At 35.6% G+C, this 22,226-nt stretch overlaps 2 protein-coding genes across 2 annotated transcripts; both read left to right on the top strand.

The window, feature by feature from the left end:
* Window positions 1-3,972: 3,972 nt before the first annotated feature.
* On the top strand, window positions 3,973-5,916 carry LOC142527436 (uncharacterized). The gene is made up of 5 exons (XM_075632244.1): window positions 3,973-4,004; window positions 4,114-4,268; window positions 4,380-5,399; window positions 5,518-5,688; window positions 5,780-5,916. Exons 2-5 carry the CDS (start codon window positions 4,224-4,226, stop codon window positions 5,879-5,881), a joined length of 1,338 nt encoding a protein of 445 aa, XP_075488359.1. The 5' UTR covers window positions 3,973-4,004; window positions 4,114-4,223; the 3' UTR covers window positions 5,882-5,916.
* A 7,805-nt stretch (window positions 5,917-13,721) lies between these two features.
* LOC142526680 (pre-mRNA-processing factor 19-like) lies at window positions 13,722-21,852 on the top strand. Its single transcript, XM_075631222.1, has 18 exons — window positions 13,722-13,878; window positions 13,998-14,083; window positions 14,395-14,466; window positions 14,607-14,669; window positions 15,300-15,386; window positions 15,712-15,859; window positions 15,942-16,063; window positions 16,175-16,291; window positions 17,939-18,034; window positions 18,140-18,199; window positions 19,321-19,395; window positions 19,895-19,999; window positions 20,099-20,218; window positions 20,305-20,382; window positions 20,463-20,559; window positions 20,913-20,964; window positions 21,178-21,248; window positions 21,414-21,852. Exons 1-18 carry the CDS (start codon window positions 13,866-13,868, stop codon window positions 21,527-21,529), a joined length of 1,578 nt encoding a protein of 525 aa, XP_075487337.1. The 5' UTR covers window positions 13,722-13,865; the 3' UTR covers window positions 21,530-21,852.
* Window positions 21,853-22,226: the final 374 nt, after the last annotated feature.

Raw genomic sequence — 22,226 nt, 5'->3', positions numbered from 1 at the left:
ATACACATATAAGTCCGATTGAATCAAACATGGTAGTTGATAATTCTTCGATATTAACCAATTGGCATGATCGATTGGGACATCCTGGTTCAACAATGATGCGAAGAATTATAGAAAATACACATGGTCATCCACTGAAAGACCAGAAGATCTTTCAGAATAATAAGTTTCAATGTAAAGCATGTTCTCTTGGAAAACTTATTATAAGACCATCACCAGTCAAAATCCAAACTGAATCACCAATGTTTCTTGAACGTATTCAGGGTGATATTTGTGGACCAATCCATCCACCATGTGGACCATTCAGATACTTTATGGTATTGATTGATGCCTCCAGCAGATGGTCACATGTATGTTTATTATCAACTCGAAATGTTGCATTTGCAAGATTACTTGCTCAAATAATAAAATTGAGGAATCAATTTCCCGATTATACAATCAAGAAAATTAGACTTGATAATGCTGGTGAATTTACTTCCCAAACTTTCAATGATTATTGTATGTCTATGGGAATCATTGTTGAGCATCATGTTGCTCATGTACATACACAGAATGGATTGGCTGAATCATTGATTAAACGTCTGCAAATGATTGCTAGACCAATGATAATGAAAACAAAGCTCCCTATTTCTATATGGAGACATGCAATTTTACACGCTGCTTCATTAATTCGCATCAGACCAAGTGCATATCATAAATACTCCCCATTGCAGCTTGCATTTGGTAAAGAACCAGACATTTCTCATATGAGAATTTTTGGATGTATGGTGTATGTGCCTATTGCACCACCGCAACGAAAGAAAATGGGACCTCAAAGAAAGGTTGGAATTTATATCGGTTATGATAGTCCATCAATCATTCGATATATTGAACCTCAGACAGGCGATGTGTTCACAGCACGTTTTGCTGATTGTCATTTTAATGAGGAAATCTTCCCAATGTTAGGGGGAGAACAGAAACATACCGAAAAAGAAATTACATGGTATGTATCATCATTGTTACATCTGGATCCAAGAACAAAACAATGTGAAAAAGATGTACAACAAATTGTACACTTGCAAAGAATAACAAATCAAATACCAGATGCATTTGCAGACACAAAAGGGGTAACTAAATCATATATACATGCTGCAAATGCCCCTGCTCGAATTGAAATTCCAAAGAAACAAATGGAAGATACTCATGATGTCATTAAACGCCTGAAGCGTGGAAGGTCAGTCGGTTCCAAGGATAAAAATCCTCAAAAAAGAAAATTCATAGAGAAACACGATGATCACAAAATAAAGAATGACGTTTCTGAAGAAACACATGATGATCACAAAATAGAGAATGATGTTCCTGAAGAAACACATGATGATGAAAATGTTCTGTCAGAACCACAAACTGACGAGAATCATGAAATCTCTATCAATTATATTAATAATGGAAAAATATGGAACCGAAAAGATATAGATGAAATTGATGATATATTTTCTTATAATGTGGCAATCGACATCATAAATGATAACGAAGATCATGAACCAAAATCTTTTGGTGAATGTAAAAATCGGCAGGATTGGATAAAATGGAAAGATGCCATCCAGGTTGAATTAAATTCGCTAAATAAACGTAATGTTTTTGGACCTATAGTCCTTACACCTGAAGGTGTAAAACCTGTTGGATACAAATGGGTTTTTATTCGAAAGCGAAATGAGAAAAATGAAATAGTAAGATATAAAGCTCGACTTGTTGCACAAGGTTTTTCTCAAAGGCCTGGAATTGATTATGAAGAAACGTATTCTCCTGTGATGGATGCAATTACGTTTCGGTATTTGATTAGCTTGGCGGTATCTGAAAATTTAGAAATGCGTCTTATGGATGTTGTTACAGCTTACTTATATGGATCACTTGATAGTAATATATATATGAAAATTCCTGAAGGATTTAAGATGCCTGAAGCACAAAGTTCAAAACCCAGGGAATGTTATTCTGTGAAATTACAAAGATCATTATATGGGTTAAAGCAATCAGGTCGAATGTGGTATAATCGACTAAGTGATCACTTGATGAAAAAGGGATATGTAAATAATTCAATATGCCCTTGTGTTTTCATTAAGAAAACAACATCCGGATGCGTAATTATTGCTGTATATGTTGATGATTTAAACATCATTGGAACGAATAAAGAAATTCAAGAAGTTGTGTCATACTTGAAGGAAGAATTTGAAATGAAGGATCTTGGAAAAACCAAGTATTGTCTGGGTTTACAAATTGAACAAAAAGAATGTGGAATGTTTGTTCACCAGACAAATTATACAGAAAAGATCCTTAAACGTTTTAATATGGATAAAGCAAATCCTTTAAGTACTCCAATGGTTGTTAGATCATTAAACATAGAAAAGGATCCATTCCGTCCATGTGAAGATGATGAAGATATTCTTGGTCCAGAAGTACCATATCTAAGTGCCATTGGTGCCCTTATGTACCTTACAAATTGTACAAGGCCTGATATATCTTTTGCCGTGAATCTGTTGGCAAGATTTAGCACATATCCAACAAAGAGACACTGGAACGGAATTAAACATATATTCCGTTATCTACGAGGAACGACAGACTTGGGACTTTTGTATTCAAAAGATGCTAATCCAAGTATAATTGGTTATGCTGATGCTGGATACTTATCTGATCCACACAAGGCACGTTCCCAAACTAGATATGTATTTACTCGTGGAGGCACTGCAATATCTTGGCGTTCTCAGAAACAAACGCTCGTAACAACTTCATCAAATCATGCCTAGATTATTGCACTACATGAAGCAAGTCGTGAATGTGTGTGGTTAAAATCAATGACCCAACATATCCAAATTTCATGCGGATTATCATCTGATGAGAAGCCTGTGATACTATATGAAGATAATGTTGCATGTGTTGCTCAAATGAAAGAAGGATACATAAAAAGCGACAGAACTAAACATATTCCTCCTAAGTTCTTCGCATTCACTAAGGAGCTAGAGAAGAATAAATATATTGATGTTCGTCACATTCAATCAAGTGAAAACTCATCAGATCTCTTCACAAAGGCACTTCCTACGTCAATATTCAGAAAGCACATATATAATATTGGGATGCGCAATCTACGAAATTTGTGAAGAATTGTTCGTGTCAACATGAGGGGGAGTTTACGTGACTGCACTCTTTTTCCCTTACTATGGTTTTTATCCCAATGGGTTTTTCCTAGTAAGGTTTTTAACGAGGCAGTATAAAAACACGTAATGAAGACAATCATTATGATCATCATCACAAGGGGGAGTGTTGAAAAATATATTTAAAATGTGAGTATTGAATATTTGAATGTTGAATATTTGAATGTTGAAAATAAGAGTTGTAAATATTGAAAATTAGTGTGTGATGATGTATGTAATGATGTATTTTATTTTTGGATTATTTGTAAAGATTTCCTATAAATAGATCTCTCATTTGTGAAGAAAATCACAATTGAGTAGAGAGAAAAATATTATAAAGTGTGTAGTTTGGTAAATTTTGAGAGTTTGAGATTTTTACTTTTTACCATAAATTTTTACTTTTTCACAACAATATATATATATATTTGACCATACCAAAATAATATATAGTATAAGATTATATAGTATAGATAATAACACGGTATTTTTAGGCAGTAAACAAAAGAAGTTGAATTTAGAGTTATTATATCTATTTTGGTCTTATTTTATGGAATCTGAAAATTGATATGGGAAATAAAACCAATGCAGAGTAAACTTTTCATAAAAACAATTTGTAGAAATTATCAATGCTATATCCACTGCCAGGTCATCAAGACTAGCCCCACCGACAAGCCAGCTCATCAGGAAAACAGCGGTCAAATGTGTGATAACCCGACAACCTCGGCTTGACTCCAACGTACGGGCATTGCTCCACACTGCACAAACCAAACGTTTCATGTCTCCATTTCTTCGTACTACTCTTAACAACCAAGGAATTTGTCGTACATCCTCATGCTTAATTTAGTAAGTATGTTTTCCCTCTGAAAAAGCTGTGGGTCCTTCTATTTCTTGTTTCAGTTGTATTATCTAACCGTGTTTTCTATTGATTATTTCATTCATGAATTATTGTTAGAATAAACATCATACATTCCTTCTGGAAATGTTTGGATAAGATCGATTGATGAGCTGACGTTGAATTTCTTGCAAAAAAACGCATTTTAAATTGACAAAAGATCAAGAACAATGCTGCACAACATGATTCAACCTCAAGAACAACAGCTCTCAATTGTAATCAATATTGATTTTTTTGTTTTATTCTTTATTTTCAACCCATGTTTCTTCTAAATATCGTATTTGCTATTCAAGGTGTAAGTTATTTTTATTTTTTCCCCTTCGTAGGAAGAAATTACAAGCCCATTTGAAACTCAACTTTCAGGGTTCTGTGAGTCAGACTTATTTCCAGAAACAATGCAGGATTCTGAAGTTACGTCAACTTCTAATTGTTGTCATGATGAGCAATCATCTTATCTGACAAATTATTCCTTTAATTACTCAGATATGAACACATACAATAATATCATGCATAGTGACATGAAAACAGTCGTTGCCTCTACCTCTGTCTCTGCCGCCACCGCCACCACACCTTCCATCAGCCCCTCGACGCCAACCATCATCACCGCCATAGACGACTGCATGTCCATAATCTTCGGTTCAACTGATGATCAGATAGAGAATGACATATCGAATTCAATAGACTTCACCACCCTTTCTTCATCCTTTCCAGTCTACCCTTATTCTCAACACGTGAGCAATCAAGAACAATTCAACATTTCTTCGATAGGCAGTCAGTTTTCATTAGATATGATTGATGGATCACCGCACACGGCTCATCAATACATATCTGAAAAGCAACAGGCTGTGGTGCTTCCACCGCCAGGGGTGGTTCCCGTGATGGGACCATGGATTCCGACAGCTTATGAAGCGGAATGCGGCATGCCTTCTGTGCCATCTTACCTTTCTTTAAGGTCCTCATTACCTGGTTGCGCGCTTAATGATCCCATGATGGGACAATATTTGCATTCATGCAGCATAAACGCACCATTTTCTGCAGAAAATTTAGGGATTTTCACAGGGAGTGGTTTGCTCATGGGCTCAGATATTTCACAGGAAATGGAATTCCAAGTAGAAAATGGTGGAATTTTAATGTCTGACTCTATGCCAAGAGTTTTCAACCACACCTATGAGAGCCAACATCTGGATGCACATGGAGGTCCAAATACAGCTCCCCTGAACTCAGAGATTTCAAGTTTGGAAGATCCCAACTTCAAGGTGGGAAAGCTCTCTGTCGAAGAAAGGAAAAGGAAAATTCATAGATACATGAAGAAAAGGAACGAAAGGAACTTTAGCAAGAAAATCAAGGTCACCCTCTCTCTTTCATATATTCATCAAACATGCAAATAACCTGTTTAAAAACAATTAACAATATAGAGAGTACGAATTGATCCACCAACTCTCAATGTTTCATCGAAAAATGTAGTACGCTTGCCGCAAAACACTTGCTGATAGCAGGCCACGAGTTAGAGGACGATTTGCAAAGAATGATGAATTAGGAGATATCGGCAGAAGCGACGGTAGCAACCATGAAGATGATAAAGATGAAGACTTTAGCTTGTTTTTATCTCAAATCCCAGCTGATCATCAGCGCAAGGTATATATTGAAAATAACTAACTATATACCGACAATGCATGCATGGGTACAATTCCAGATGAATTTACTATTCTATTCTTTGGATTTGTAGGTGGTTGTAAGAGGAGAAGACAGCACAGACTCCTCAGATATCCTTGCGCATATAAACGATGTAAACTCTTTCAAATGGTATCCTATCCAATCTTGGATTTGATAAAGCTATCCTTTGATCAGCAATTTTTGCAGAAACTTTAAATCAACTGGCCATTTAGTTTATTTTTTAATAATAATAGTCGACATAGTTACGCAGTGTGATTTTTACATGTAAATATATACCAATATGCAATGAAAGTGAGTTTGGCATTAAAATCTTGAGCATTAATCTTCATTAGAGGCAATAACTGAATCAAGACAAAGATTACATATATTATTTGTTAGTTCAAGCGCCAAAAACTATAGCAATTAGTCAAGACACAATTTTATTTTCTCATAGTCATGATAGCACAGAATGCACCTACTTGAGTGCTAATGAGTTGGGCTGTTAGACCCATGAGTCTAGGGAGGTGCATGTCTATCTGCTACTGCTGTCTCATAACCCTTAATTATCGGTTTTACCATTTTCATATCACCGGTCATGTCCTCGGTATAGAGAATATTACATGTTAAGATTTGACGTCAGTCTTTTACGGCTCATCTAGTAAACCAGATCAGGCGGTGTAACGTCAGCAACTTGGCACACGAGAACTTCTCAAGATGTCATTAATCTCTGTACTACTATCACTCATGTACACTCAACCCAACATCCCCCGTGAAGAATAGAAATATGCTTCTTGGGAGACATGAATTAATAACCTCGCTCTGATGCCAATTGTTAGGATCAAGAATTTACCAATAAGCCAAAAACTCAGTGGTAATCACTTGATCTCAATAAGTGGTATCAGAGTCATGGTCTAGATCGAGCAATATGAGTGAGATTCTTGGATACTTAAACGAATGAGGTGAGGGCTCCCGGTTTAAAAAATCCTTGATAATCTCTTGAGGTGGGTGATGCTCCCGGTATTTCATGTAAGGCATACGCCCCAACGCAGTAAATATGCGGGATCTCGATTGGAGGACGAATAAGACATGAGCGAATGCTTGAACCATGAGAATAATTGCGGATTTTCATTTGATGGGAGGATTGTTGGGAATGAAACCAAAGTCTCAAATTGAAATTGTGATGACCCGTATTTCGTATTCATAATTTTGCGGAATTATTAAAAATTTTCTCTTTAAATAAATAAACTTGCAACGTATAAAAAATTTCGTAAAATAACCCAACGGTTTAACATAAACATAGCAGCGGAAACTGAATAATGTTTTAAACAATAACTTAAAATATATAAAAGTTATAACAAGAGTTTGAACATAAAACTGAATAACTAAACGTGAGGTCCTCGGGTTCGTACTACCGCCGATCCGAGCTAACTCACTGGTCCCCGCCCTCAGCCTCTGCATCGTCAGTACCTACATCAATCAAGTCTAGTGAGTCTAAAGACTCAGCATGCATATATCGTGAATAACAAGTAAATATATCATAAAATCTCATGCCATGTAAAGATATCATATCGTAAAGCGTAACGTGAAAAATCGTGTCATGAATAATTATAAATACGTGCATAACTGAAAAATCGTACGTAAAATGTTTGCTCGATAGAGCCCTATCATAAAATAGCATATCATAATTTTCTGTTGAGAAAATGTTCTACGCAAGTGGCCCATAACGTAACATAACATAACATGATCGTCTGATCAGACTAAACCACAGTATACTAGGCGGTAGAGATCATCACAGCCCTTGGACTGGATACCCGTACCCGTACATAAACATAAACCGGTCGTAGGTCACCGGGTGAAGTAATAATCCCATAAGCTGCAATCCCATAAGCGTGAAGTGGCCACAAGACATATCGCATATATCTCAAAAATAAACTTTTATATTTTTATGCACGTAATATAATTAAATTTCTGTGTTATTTTAACAATTGGGTTGGATCGTTCCCAGGCTCGCTTCGACCTAATTCTAACATGAGAACCATGAAAATAAACTTAACTTGACCAACATATCATAACCGAACCGAAAACGAGACAATTACGTCCAACAACTTAGTATCTAACCATGACTCCATACCAACCCGAACCAACATCGAATCATCATTTAGTCATGATTAAAATACGCCTAAAATATTGGAAAATAAATACCAAGGGCTGTAATACACGAAAATTTGTGCATGGAGGCCAAAATCATGAAACGTTCTTTCGAGAGTCACTTTGGCACATCGCACCATAAATTATCGTACGACCTCTAAACTTAACCAATTCATGAACGGCTAAAAACATGACCTTCCTAACTCAATGAGGTACTGTCCAGTCCAAGGCCATAGGATAAAAGCCAACCAAGAACTCGAAACACACCTCTGAACCGAAGCTCAAAGCTGCTGTCCAAAAATTCCAGCAGCAACAACTGTGCTTGCATCTCTTCGTTTACGAGGATATTTGCCATTGGGGCTTGAACCACCAACCAGAGCCTCTTCCCAACATCCTAAGGTATGGTTTGAACCATGGCTAAGGGTCCTAGGCCAACCACAATCCAAGCCAACACCTATGACGATTCCAAGCTTCAGCCGAGAACACACATGGCACGCGTGGGGGTGTTGCTTGTTTTTGCTGTCATGGATCATTCCAGTGGCCATGTGATCGACCATGGCATGATCTAGACATCATGAGGCATTGTGTGAACCATGGCTAAGGGCTAAAAATCCAACCAAGATCCACACCAACCTCAAAGAACCGAACCAACTCACACGAAAGGAAATAGAAACCGAAGGGGCTGCTTGTCTTGTTTCTGTCCGAACGACTTGGGACATGGCTCAAGCCACTTAGGGCCGACTTGACCACGTCCTATGCTTTCTAGGGGAGGGTCCTAGCCATGGCTACTGGCCCTAGGCCAGCCATGGCTCGAACACCATCCTACGCAAACCAATGACAGCAAATGACATACGAATATGACACTTGTTTCTTGCGTACCGAGTTGGGCACCTAACTTATGGTTTTGTGGCTTGAACCATTGATCAAACTTGACCCTAACACACCCTAGGACATGACCATAAGCAGCCTTGGGAGCCTAGGAGTCGAGCCACCCTGTACATCAACAAAAACAACCAAACCATGAGGGCATAGGTGGAAGCCAAAAATCTGCACTATGTTATTTCGAAAATGCTAACATGATTTCGGTTTTTGCTTCAAGTTTCATGCACATATGATGTTTTAAAATAATAATATGACTTGATTGAAGAGAAAAGAATGATAGAAACATGCCTTAAGTTGTTTTTACAATAAACAACACGATACGTAGGACCGGGAGACACAGGGATGGAAATGAAGAAACCTTGTTATTGTTGTTGTCTTGGCCAAGAATGAGAGCTGCTAAATCTCTATAATTTCGTGCTAGGTGGAGTGAAGAAGGTGGTGAAGGCTTGTGGTCAAATAAGGTGGTGCATGGAGGAGTAAATAATGTCAAGTTGGGGGGAAACATGCATGATGAATGGGTGGCCTTTGTTTTGTTGTTGGGGGAGTTAAATGGTGTCAAGTTGGGATTGTGTGGAGTGGAATTGACCGAGAGTTGTCTTTTCAATTGGTGTAGGATTTGTTTAAGTTTTGCTAAGTAGAATCCTAGGTTAGATAAGCTTGATTAAAAAGTTAATTAAGCATAATCTTGATGAATTAATAAGCCTACAATTAAATTGGTGATTAATTAATTAAAGTAGACTCAAATCCACTTGATTTCATTAAAATAAATTATTTCTTAGATCGGAATAAATTTAGGAATATTTTTGGATCATAAAATTCATCTTCGATTTTCTATATCCGGTCCGGTCTCGCGTATATATCTAAAAAGCTAAAATTTGAAATACGCGATTTAAAAATCCTTAAAAATTACGTAAATGATTTAAATGCAATTAAATCAACAATTTCTTAAAATAATAACCATTTAAAAATAAATAATAGAAATTATGCACATATCTACGCATATTGGTTTTTTTTTTCGGGTACTACAGAAATATCAAGAGGAAGATCATATGTTAATAAGATATAATGATATCTTTATTAGTATAAGACTTTTTGGGTAAAGACCAAAAGTAAATCCACAAGAGTTTATGCCAAAAGTAAACAATATCGTACCATTGTGGAGATATGTGTGTGTTCCTTGACTTTGTAAATATAATGTGAGAAAGTATAGTGCAAAATAAATATATTTTGTTTGTTGAAGATCATAGATTAATAATATATAGTTGTATCTTCATTAGTGTAAGACTTTTTGGGTAAAGACCAAAAGTAAATTCACAAGAGTTTATGCCAAAAGTAAACAATATAATACCATTGTAGATATATGTGTGTGTTTCACGACTTTGTAAATATAATGTGAGAAGGTACAGTGCAAAATAAATATATTTTGTTTGTTTTTTTGAGATGAGTAACACACAATCATTATCCTTTGGATGCGCACTGAATAATTTGATTTGAATTATGTCCTCTGCAATTAGAAAGGCTAGTAGACACCCTGATCAAGAGTGTCCAAGCCGATGGAATATGTAATGCTTGCTTGACATCCTTCATCGCAGCCTCTTGTCTTTCATTGAACTTATTTTCTCTCGGGAACGCGGAAATCTCTTGACGAAAACAGCCCATTGCAGATAGATCTCGTCCGTTAGATTGCATCCATTTGTATATAATGTGCCATTTACTATAAAATTAACCTCTGGTGCAATTCCTTAAAATACGTTGTTGAATAAAGGTGATTAGTTTAAGCACATTGTTATCATTATGAGACACCGTGATCCCAAAAAACATGTCATATTCACAAGTAAAAAGATGTGACTGCTTCAAACAAATTTGTTGGATTCCACCATCGCCTCGAGTAAACTGGAATTTCCAAGCGACCAAATAATTTTTCCATACTCAATGCGTACAATCAAAGCGACCAACATGCCAGGGAAATCATGTATCTGCTCATGCATTTCAAGCAAATGTTGAACGTCAGTAGCATTGGGTCTTCTCAAGTATTGTATCCTAAATAAGTCAAATCATAGATGGGCAAAAATAGAAAAACATTCGATGGAAGTTTTTTTTAGAAACTATTTGGTACTCATCGTAATGTTTGGCAAGGGCTCCATTCACCAATTGACAGATAACAGTCTTGCATTTTTGCAATGGTGACGAACTTTTTTTGCCCGTTGCGTCGACCCTCAATTGGAAATATTCATAATGATTTTGCATGGCTTCAACCATTCAAAGGAATAACTCTCTTCACATATTAAATCTTCGTCGGAATATGTCACTATGAAATATCAGTGCATCAGTGAAGTAATCATTGACAAGACGAGCATGTTCATCTTCACTCCGTTCAGATACCTTCTTTTACGTGTTCCGTTGAAGTTCTAAGAGCTACCCCTGCTAACATTTGTTCTGTTGAAGTATCAACATCATTTCCTCACCAATATCATGCACCAACTCTTCTTCAAAGAGTTTAATGATCCTATCGGTGGTGAAGTAATTTGGGTCTTCAGACATTTTGAAATAAAGACTGAAAAATTACTAGCGATCATGTTATCAGTCAATTCAAATTTAATCGACTTACTTTCATTACTTCTCTGTGATTGACAAAATATCACTTGGTGCAGCAGAATTAGAAACAGAGAAAAGCAGCAGAATTAGTGCAACCCGCGCGACATCGCTTAAAGGGTATGTTGAAACGTTGTTATAACGTTTTGGTAGAAGGCGATGATCATCTTTCCGTCATGTCCATAGTCGACATGGGTGGCACGGGCAAAGACCACTCTTGCGAGATCGTTGTTTGATCATCCTTCAGTGAAGAAGCATTTTGGCTTCCGCTATCGGGCATATGCTGGCGTAGATTTCCAGGAAAGGGGACTTTAAAGTATATTTTAAGAAAGCAGATTGAGGAGATGGAAAGCATGGAGTTGACAAAAGGTATTTACGAAGCATGTAAGGGTAAAAGATACCTGGTTGTTCTGGATGATGTAAGCTCTTCAGAAGACTGAGAGACAATAATGGAAGCAGAGTCATCATTACAAGCCGCTTCAGAGATGTCTCTCATCGTTTTCCCAAATATACATACGACACCAGGCCTTTGACCCTCGAGGAAAGCTGGGAGCTTGTGGAAACACCATCAGGACATCATGATTTTGGTTCATATTTCTTATTGAAAATCTAGAAAAAAAAAAAGCATTCTGATCCCAGATTAATCAAAAGTTGGTATTCATCTAATAAATTGATTTTATTTTCGCCTTTCGCCGACTGCTAACCTTTTACTACACGTTGCTGGAATTCTGATTCAATGAAGATCGGACTAAACATAAAAAAATATTGTCTAATCTAAATTTTTATAAATCAAAATATACAGACTCATTTACAGGACCAAGTTAAAAAGTTTCCTTATAGAGCAAATACTGTAATTGACGTAAAAAATTAATGAGAACAAAATATATATCCAACCACTTTAGATAATTACTTGAAATGAATCAAGTTTATATGTATCTTTGAGAAAAAAATCCTTTTTTTAATTGTTGTTCTCATGTAATTTGTCCTTAATTGTTTTTCTTTTTGAAATAAATGGAGGCACAAGAGATCGGACGACAAATTATAAAACAGTGTCGGGGCGTCCCTTTAGTTATAATTCTCTTTAGCTGTCAGCTTAGGTTTAGGCGGTTGGGAGGATTGGAAGGAGTTGTTGCAGCATCTGGAGCAAGACCGGTATTAACAAGCTAAACATGTTTTTCCTTTGTTCCATTTACTAAGCAGCTTCTGATAACCAGCATCAAAGCAAATATGATTTTTTTTTTGAAGCTATAATCTGTTGCCAGTTCCTTTGAAGCCAGTTCATTTGAACAAGTGTAATCTTTATTTGGGACATTTCCCAACTATTCATGAGATCCTGATCGAGAAATTGTACTTACTGTGGATTTCCGAAGGGTCGTTATCAACAAAAGGTGTGCCAAATATATTGAATTTTGACATGACCGAAAATTATTTCAAGGCACTGGTTGACAGAAGCACGATGATGACTCAAGAAGGTCTAAGTCGTGTCAGATTCATGACCTACTACGTGATCTCCGTGTGAAGAAAGGAATGGAGGAAGAATTTTTTTGGGTCGTTGATTTTGAACGTGCGAACGGTATCACATAGACTAGACATGCATTTGAACATGCATGAGTCTGTCGATGGAGTTTCTTTAGATATACTGAAGCCAAGAGCATTCGTTCCTTTATTTTTTCGAGACAAAAGTTTTGGTATAAAATACTATAAAATTGTGGTCTATAATAAAAAGGGTGCTGAGAGTTTTAATTAGACAAAGATGAGTCTTAAGTCGAAATGAGTTTGTACAAAATATTGTATAAATCAAAGTATTCTAATAGATTTTTCTTAAATGGAAGGAGTTATTAAATCTACGAACATCCATAAAAAATTTGCGTCTACTTAATTTATTGCATTTAATTATTATTGTTGTTTTTATATGCATTATTGAAGCATTTTACCTGTCTTTCGAATAACAAAATATTGAATAAAAAATATTTGATAAAATACTTCAATTCAAAATATTTTTATACAATCAACTTGCATATTGTTTTAATATTTTTCAAAATATTTAATCATTTATTAGAATGATTATTTTGAGTATATTTCGCATGGTTTGAAAACTAAAATCGATTTAATTTTTCGGTGTTCAATATTTCAAGTGCCGAATTATTGTAGTTCAATGTTGACATCCAACCGATCTTAACATATTTGTACTATATTTTTAATATTTTGTATCATTTTTATATGAGAAAAAAATTATAACCTAAAGACAATAGAAATATTTTTTTTGTCATAATTTTTTTCTGGATGAAAAATTGTTGACATATTTTTTTCGGACATTTTTTGACCATAAATAAAAATATGATATTGGGGATTTATTGATGGTAAAATATTTATTAATAATTTCCCAGGAATCCCCCTTCATTGTGTTTTATTTTACAAGTGAACTCCATAATTCGACCCCCCTCCAGCCTCTCCTCCTCCCCATTCCAAACAGCCCGAGCATAAACCCTAGTGCTCGCTTCACTGTTATAACGCACGCAGAGAGTTGCGGTATCGCCATGAATTGTTCTAGTAAATCTCTAGTTCTCTCCTTTCCACGTTGAAAATAAGCAAAACTAACTTCTTTTTATCACAATTTTCGTGTTGTTTTTTGCTTTAGCTGATGTGTAGTTTTAACTGAAAATGTGTAGTTTCCGGTGAGGTTCCGGAGGAACCTGTCGTCGCGAAGAATTCAGGTCTCCTCTTCGAGAAGCGCTTAATTGAGCGCCACATCTTGGTGTGTACTTTCTTCCTCTTTTTTGGCATTTATGAATTGTGTTGCGTTCTTTATTATCAGCCTCCTGCTTTGTTTGTTGACAAACATTGCGAATAATCTGTGGAAACTATATGTGGCAATGTACATGAGAACAATTTTGTGATAATGCTTTCAAAAAGCTGTTGTGGATTTAGGGTCCTTTTGTCGTTACTTCTCTTTAGTTACTTGAAGTTCCTGTTTTGTTTTGTTTTGTTTTGTTTTTGTTATTGTTTTGAAGTAACTGAAGTGCATGTCTCTGTGCATTTTGTTTTCCTCATCGTTTCTCTCATTAGGATTATGGAAAATGCCCAATTACTGGAGAATCCCTGACAATGGAAGATATTGTTCCAATCAAGACTGGGAAGGTATGTACTTTGTAGGATACCTAAGAATTTTGGGGTTGTATTTTATGCTAATGTTCTTCAGGTGGAAAATGTCTTACCGTTTTCTTATGATGTGTTGATTGAAGAGCAATGTAAAGTTTAATGGTTGGAGTTATGTGCAGGTAGTGAAGCCCAGACCAGTGCAAGCTGCAAGTATTCCAGGGATGCTGGGAATGTTTCAGATTGTACGCCTTTCTGTTTCTTGTCTGACTTAGTTCATTTTGTAGTTATCAATTTGCCTATGAGGTTTACAATCTGTGATTTTTTTATCCCATTACCGTTCATGTTTACCTTCATTCACTTTGGAATTCAGGAATTTTTGTGAACTCTCTATTAATTAATTGGAAACAAGTATGTGATACCAATAAGTCATCCATTTGTCTTTCAAACATGAAGGTTTTGATGCCCACTTTGTGATTTTTTGCGTGATGCTAAAAAGTGTTATCTGCTATTTGAAATTTGAATGCTCAAAACATTGTCGACCTTTGAACTTTTTGAGGTTATTATGAAGGGAACTTTGTTGAGCAATGGAATTGACATCCATAAATTCTTAATTAAAATTTTTTGTTTCATGATGTCAGACTGCATATTTGCAAATACCTTGAATCTTTCAGGTTCTATTTGGTTTCAGCGTTATAAGAAATCTAGCCAGTTCTTGAATTAGATGTCTACTTGGTTAGTTTTTTTTTGTCATTTTAACTTATCATCTATATTATACCTGTTTGGTCTCAATTGGTGATTTTTTGAATTTCGTAACCATGGATTACTAAAAACCTTTTAATTTGTCAGTTTTCTTATGTCTTTCTTTAAACTAGGAATGGGATGGTTTGATGCTTTCAAATTTTGCACTGGAGCAACAATTACATACTGCAAGGCAAGAGCTAAGTCATGCATTATATCAGGTACGAATGAGTTGATTGGAATTCAGATGGTAATTAAGTGTGTGTTTATTCTTTAGCTCTTTGTGGGTACCAAATATGTTCACCGTCCTACGGCCCTTGTCTCTGTACCAGTAATGTGCATTTTTAAGAACAAAATGAATTTGGGATAGCACACAATGTTTCTCCTGTAATCATGTTTGACTTTGCATTGCCTTCGGCCTAATTTTCAATTTGTAGCTTGTGCCTTTCCTTTTCTTGGTTGATTATTGGAGTTTTATATGGATGAAGTATCGTGGTTTTTTCAGCGTCCTGTTTGTGGTTAAATAGTTTCTATCTTGTCTTTCAGCATGATGCAGCATGTCGTGTTATTGCAAGATTGAAGAAGGAAAGGGATGAGGCTAGATCATTACTGGCACAGGCTGAAAGACAGATTCCCTCATCATTTACTGCTCCAAACGCAACAAATGCTGCTGCATTAAGCAATGGGAAAAGAGGTTATTGACTTGTTGTTCAATTAGCTTAGTTCCTTTCACTTTATTACTCTTGATGTCTAATTTTGCATGTGGTCCTTTGCAGCTGCCGAGGAAGATGAGATGGGTCCAGATGGGAAAAGAATCCGTCCAGGAATCTCAAGTAGTGTTATTTCCGAGCTTACAGACTGTAATGCTGCTCTTTCACAACAAAGGAAAAAGCGCCAGGTGATAGCTGGTGTATAAATTACAGCTTTGTGAATTAAGAGCGTCAATTTAATATTGTAGTAAAGAGTATTTTCTCATTAATTTGCCACCTTTTTTGTAATTTTCTTCCAGATACCTTCGACATTGGCTCCTGTTGATGCTGTGGAGAGGTTCACTCAACTTAATAGTCATCCTCTTCATCGAACTAATAAACCTGGCATATTGTCTTTGGATATTCAGTATTCCAAGGTACAAGATAATATACGTGACTAAATTTGCCATTTTCTTTTTAATTTGACAATTCTTACCATAGAGGAACTTCTTGGCCCTCTTTGAAAAGATTTCACTAGCAAAGTCAATTTGTCTTGTTGTGTGTTTAACATTGTTTGGAAATAAGACATTTTAATAAACAAAGTCCATATGTGCACTGGGAAACATAATATATATTTTATGATTTGTGTCGGGAAACAAAAATTACAGTTGTTTTGCATGCATGTTTATGTGGCAAAACAATCAAGAGATTCAAGACAGCGCTCGGGGTGCTATATAGTCGAAAAGATCTTATTCGATATCTTGCTATTAACTACATCTTTTAGTACATTAAGGCAACATTTGATTTTAAACTTTGGCTCTTGGAGCACTTGTTATCTAAGTTGGGGATCTATTGGGGTTCCTTGGGCAATTAAAATTTGTTGATTTGTGTGGTTCATCTCATGATTGCTTGTATGCTTTCCAATTCATGAGACAGAAAAAAAACTACATGATTTTTCGAAATATTATATTCTGTGACTTCTTGTTTGGAAAGCAAGGTCAAGCAACTTGTTGAACAGAAATGTTTTTGCTTGCCACTTGTTATCTAAACAATAACTTTTGTAATGGTTATATACGTATTAGAATTATTTAACAGTTTTCATCCCACGTTTATTCAGGTCTTACATAAATTAGAGTGAACTTTCCCTTTTGGAAGTATCTTTAGCAATATAATACATTCGTCACAGAGGCAAATGAGAAAATCTCTATGTCTGTACTCCTTTTGAAGTTGGATATCTATTGGTTTTGATAAAACATTCTCCTCTTGCTAAGAGCGATAATACGCAAAGGAAGAAATTTTTTTGGTTTGACCTGCACCAAATTGATGAATCCATCGTTATTTTTGTGTATTCTTTCATTGTCGGAAGGGGTGTTTTGTGATTGATGAGTACTGAAATACATTTCAGATACAAATCAGACAATAAAAATTTACGGGAGGTTAACTTCAATTCAACTGTAATCCCATTGTGCCTGCGGCTGGCTTATGTAGTTATTAATGTTAATCAAATTTGCCGGAAAATTTGAGGGCATTTTCTGTTTTGATTCCGGCATTTTTGGAGGTTCCTTTGAGAGTGAGTTTTTTTAAAATATATCGGGGAGTATATTTGGGAATAAAAAGTTTGTTTTGTTTTGTTCTTAATAAGAAACATAATTTACCGTTGCGATCATCTTGTATGTTTTTGTACTGGTCGATTGCATATCAATAACTAAGGATGGTGGGTGCCGTGATTGTAATTTTTTTAATTAAGTGTAGAGTATTTAAAATTCAATGTATGTAGTATTATATTACAATATTAATATAATATTAGAGTATTTTTTAGGAGGGGTGAAAGTTGAAACCAAAAGTATGGTTATATTGGGATATGTGAAGGTAAGTATTTCAAAAAAAAATGTAATGAAAATAAGATAGTTGAAGCTTTTATTTTGAAGACAGACACCGTTAAAAAAAATGAATATAAACACAGCCTTAGAAGCTTCTGATCATCTGGTATGATGTTTGTTGCATCCATGAAGTTCAGTCACCAAATTCTATTTGGCTTCTAATCAATTAATCATTCTTGACATTCTTGTTTTACCCTGTCTTAGGACATCATTGTCACTGCTGGGGTTGATTCAAATGTTGTAGTCTTTGATAGACCTTCAGGACAGATAGTATCTAATCTCAGTGGTCATTCAAAAAAGGTTATCTCAAATGAACTTTTATTTGTCTGCACGTCTTTGCATATTTACTTTTTTCTCTGTATTTTATTTCCACATTTAAATCTGGTGCATATATCTCCTTTGTAGGTCACAAATGTCAAATTTGCAACTGAGGCTGAATTCATAGTTACTGGCTCTGCTGATAAGGTAATTTCAAGGCTCGCTGCGAGAAATTATTTACTTTTTCTTTCCAGCTAGATCAATTTAGTCTCATACCTTTACTCTGCTTTGCTGGTTCGACTCAGATTTTCTCAAAAAATGGCCTTTCTATGGTGTTATATTGGGTGTAGTGATGTATTTTGGGGAGATTAAGAAATAATTACTTTTCTGGAATGTGTAAATCTTCTTTTACTGTAAAATTTCTGTATCTTTACCATTTAGTTGATTGCTGTATCATAATATCGAGTTCTGCAGCAACAATTTGTTTTTGATTGAATGAATTGAACTGCAGAGTTGGATATATTCTGCGCCTCTGTGCTTGGGATTTATTGCAATTTGCTGATTCCAAACTTGAAATTATTCGGATTTGCCCTGCCCAGTGGTGTATAGCATTCAAAAGTGTGGTTCCCTACTCTAATAAAGTTTTTGAAATTACCTGATTGTTAATGTCTCTCTACTGGCATTTGCTAGTTTTGTTATCTGTCTTTATTCTCTCTCATTTTCCAGTGGTAGTTACTTGAAGCGGGACATCCAGTCTTACTTTTTCATTCAGGCTAGTCACTTCTAAATATTGATATATGACACCAGAATATGCTAACTGGGAGAGAAGGCATTATTGGAGCTTCCCCATGGACACCTTCTACCTTTTGAATGTCTCTGTTAATATAGAGAAAAATAAAGATATCTCATCTGGATTTTAGAGTTGTCGCATGAAAAAGAAAATTTATCTTAAAATAAATTGAATCTTTTAGTCATTTTGGTTATAAATTAACGGTGTGTGCTGAATCAGCTTCCTTGTTGCTTATTATATCTTCTAAATTGATGGAGGGTATTAAACCTCAAACCTCACTTCAACCTCCCCAACAAACAAAAAGTGAAGAAAGAATGTAGAAATTGAACTTGGCTAGGAAAAAAACTAAATGTTGTAGATGTTTGCACTTTCTTGAATTTAATACTGGCATTTGTTCACAATTTTACCCCATAATGCTTAGTACATCTTATTTTTCATACTAATGTCCATATCAATTATGATTTTTACTGGGGAAATTAAGTTTTATTGCCTTTTATTTGTTTTTTCACATGCAACATTTATGTTATCTTCTCTGCAGACAGTTCGAGTGTGGCAAGGATCTGAAAATGGAAACTATGATTGTAGGCATATTCTGAAGGATCATACTGCTGAGGTAATCAATATAGTGTCTGCTAATGAAAATATGTCCGGTCTGTTTTTACCTGTAATTCTCATAATCCCTTTGATTACTATTGTCAAACATGACACTGTTATGTGTTCAACATCACTTGGTGAATGCAGCCAACTGCCAGGCTTATCCTGTTCACTATAAAGTTATCTGAGCCTGATTTGAAGGATTTGATTTTTGGAGCAACTACTATTTTGGCTTGACTAGAACTGAAATTTGAAGAGAAAATCTAAATTTTGTTACCGGCAATGATATGAAAATGGAGGATTGGCTGTAGAAGCATGTGGGGTGGTTTCATCCAAGTCTCTGTGATATATTATCTAGTAATTGTTTTAACTAGTTCACTCGTTTTTACACATGCCTTGATGAAGTTAGTTTGACTTGTAAATTCAAATTCTGTGGTGTTCTCATGGGTGGGGCTGTGACTCATTCAGTATACTGAAAATCTGTTAACACCGTTGGTACACGTAATGAAATATCACAGGTGCAAGCTGTAACAATTCATGCTACCAATAACTACTTTGTTACGGCTTCTCTTGATAGCACGTGGTGCTTCTATGATCTAGCTTCTGGTTTATGCCTTACTCAGGTATGGCCATTATCTGTATTAGTGTTTGGATGTTGGCTTCTCGTTTGTCATGATAGCAATGATTTATTTGGTTTAGGTAATCCATATAATGTCATACAGGTTGAGGAAACTTCTGGATCTTCTGAAGGCTACACATCTGCAGCTTTTCACCCAGATGGTCTCATTCTTGGAACTGGTACCACTGGTGCTATTGTTAAGATTTGGGATGTTAAGAGTCAGGTCAAATAATTTCTCTTGTGAATATATTTCACCCCTTTGCTTCCTTCTGTTATCATGGACTCTAGTATTTTATGATTAATGTTTAGGCGAATGTTGCGAGATTTGATGGGCATATTGGAGCAGTGACTGCCATTTCATTTTCAGAAAATGGTTACTTCCTGGCGGTTGGTTTACCTGCCTCAGTTGTAATGAATGTTTTCATTGATATTATTCTAGGATATTATTATTGTATTCCAACTTTTAGACTGCTGCTCAAGATGGTGTTAAGTTGTGGGATCTACGAAAATTGAGGAACTTTAGGACTTTCTCTCCGTATGAGGAAAATACACCTACACAATCAGGTATGATCTTGTTTGGCATATATTATTTGGTTCTCTATCCAAAAAAAAAAAAGATTGATACTGCTAGAAAATTTTGTGTGTCTTGGTGCTTGATCTTTAATTTGTTAGCGTCAGCTATCGACCATTTCTGTGGATACATCTTATGGAAATCTTTTCTGCATTATAGTACAAGATAGGTCTCAAGCACTACGTTAAGTTTTTTAGTATGACTGGTGGCTTTTGTATTGGTCTTTTCAATAGTGATCAGCTCTGTAAATTGAAGTAAAGGAAAAATGATTATTTCGTAAGGTTGCAATTTTGACGTGCAGACAACTATATCTTCTCATACAGTGCTTTTCTTTCTTATTATGCAGTGGAATTTGATCATAGTGGAAATTACCTTGCGATAGGAGGGTCGGACATTAGGTAATCTTGCAAATAGATTACTATATTGAATGGGGGTTGAGACCAAATCACTCAACCCTCTCTTGCAAAACTACTTTAGCTGTAACTGACTATTGCTTTGAATTGTTTAATACCATATCTTTATCCCTGTTAGCCATAAAAAAGTCTGGGTTATTGTTGTTTTCATCGGTTTGTCATGATTGTGACTCCATGCTCTACTTTTTCGCATTTCAGAGTTTATCAAGTTGCCAATGTTAAATCTGAATGGAATTGTATCAAGACGTTCCCTGATTTGTCAGGCACAGGTTAAACCTCCTCCCTTAACTATCCGATGAATTTTATTTGGTCACAAATTTTTGCATTGATGTCTTCGTGCAGTGCTTCAAATTAAAATGATATACATATTGCTTTTGTCGATGAACTTTTTAAGTGATCACGTTGCATATGTACATGACTTTCCTTGGATGCAGGCAAAGCAACATGCGTAAAATTTGGCCCTGATGCAAAATACATTGCTGTTGGCTCGATGGATAGAAATCTTAGAATATTTGGACTTCCTGAGGAGGATGGTCCATCAGAATCTTGAAGCAAACATTTGATGGACTTCTTATCATACTCGCACGGTAAAGTTCGATAGATGAGTTCGATGCAGAGCTTACACTTATCGGGTACTATTACTGCCTCATAGTTGGCAAGATTGATCGAATTCTGGATATTTTGGTTGGAAGAAATCTAATAACATTTTCCAATTTGATATAGCTGTCTCACCTCGGGTCGATATCATTTGTAAGACAACCAACCAAATCACGAGGAACTATTTGTATCATTTTAGTTTGGAGTGATTGTTCTATTTTGTAAAAGATTTGCCTGGAAAAGGTAAATGGATTATTTTGACGTGCCATTTATCATAAAACGAAGTGAGTTATACAGCAACAATTTTCTTTTGCTTCCTCGCAGATTTTTAACTTTAGATGATATAACATCATCTAATATATTGGTTAGGTGCTTGTCATGTGTAGCTTGAAAATCCACAAGAGGTCGTATCAAGAAACAATTAGTGAACATTGTTGTAATTTGCAACATTATTGTGGTGGCGCAGCCGATAATTTTTTGCATTTGGTCGGTGATTTTTGTGCATGAGGTAAAGTTTCCATCTCTTCGTATCGATGAAGGTGCGATTTGTGTCAACCAAGATAAAGAAAATAAAATTGGTTTTCTGATATTTTAAATTTGAAACAAATATATGTTGATATTCATTTGTTCAAACAAAATCAATTTTTGAT

Source organism: Primulina tabacum, chromosome 15, assembly GCF_025594145.1.
Source record: "Primulina tabacum isolate GXHZ01 chromosome 15, ASM2559414v2, whole genome shotgun sequence".
In the NCBI taxonomy this organism is placed as follows: Eukaryota; Viridiplantae; Streptophyta; class Magnoliopsida; order Lamiales; family Gesneriaceae; genus Primulina; species Primulina tabacum.
This window is presented reverse-complemented; position numbering and strand designations above follow the sequence as displayed.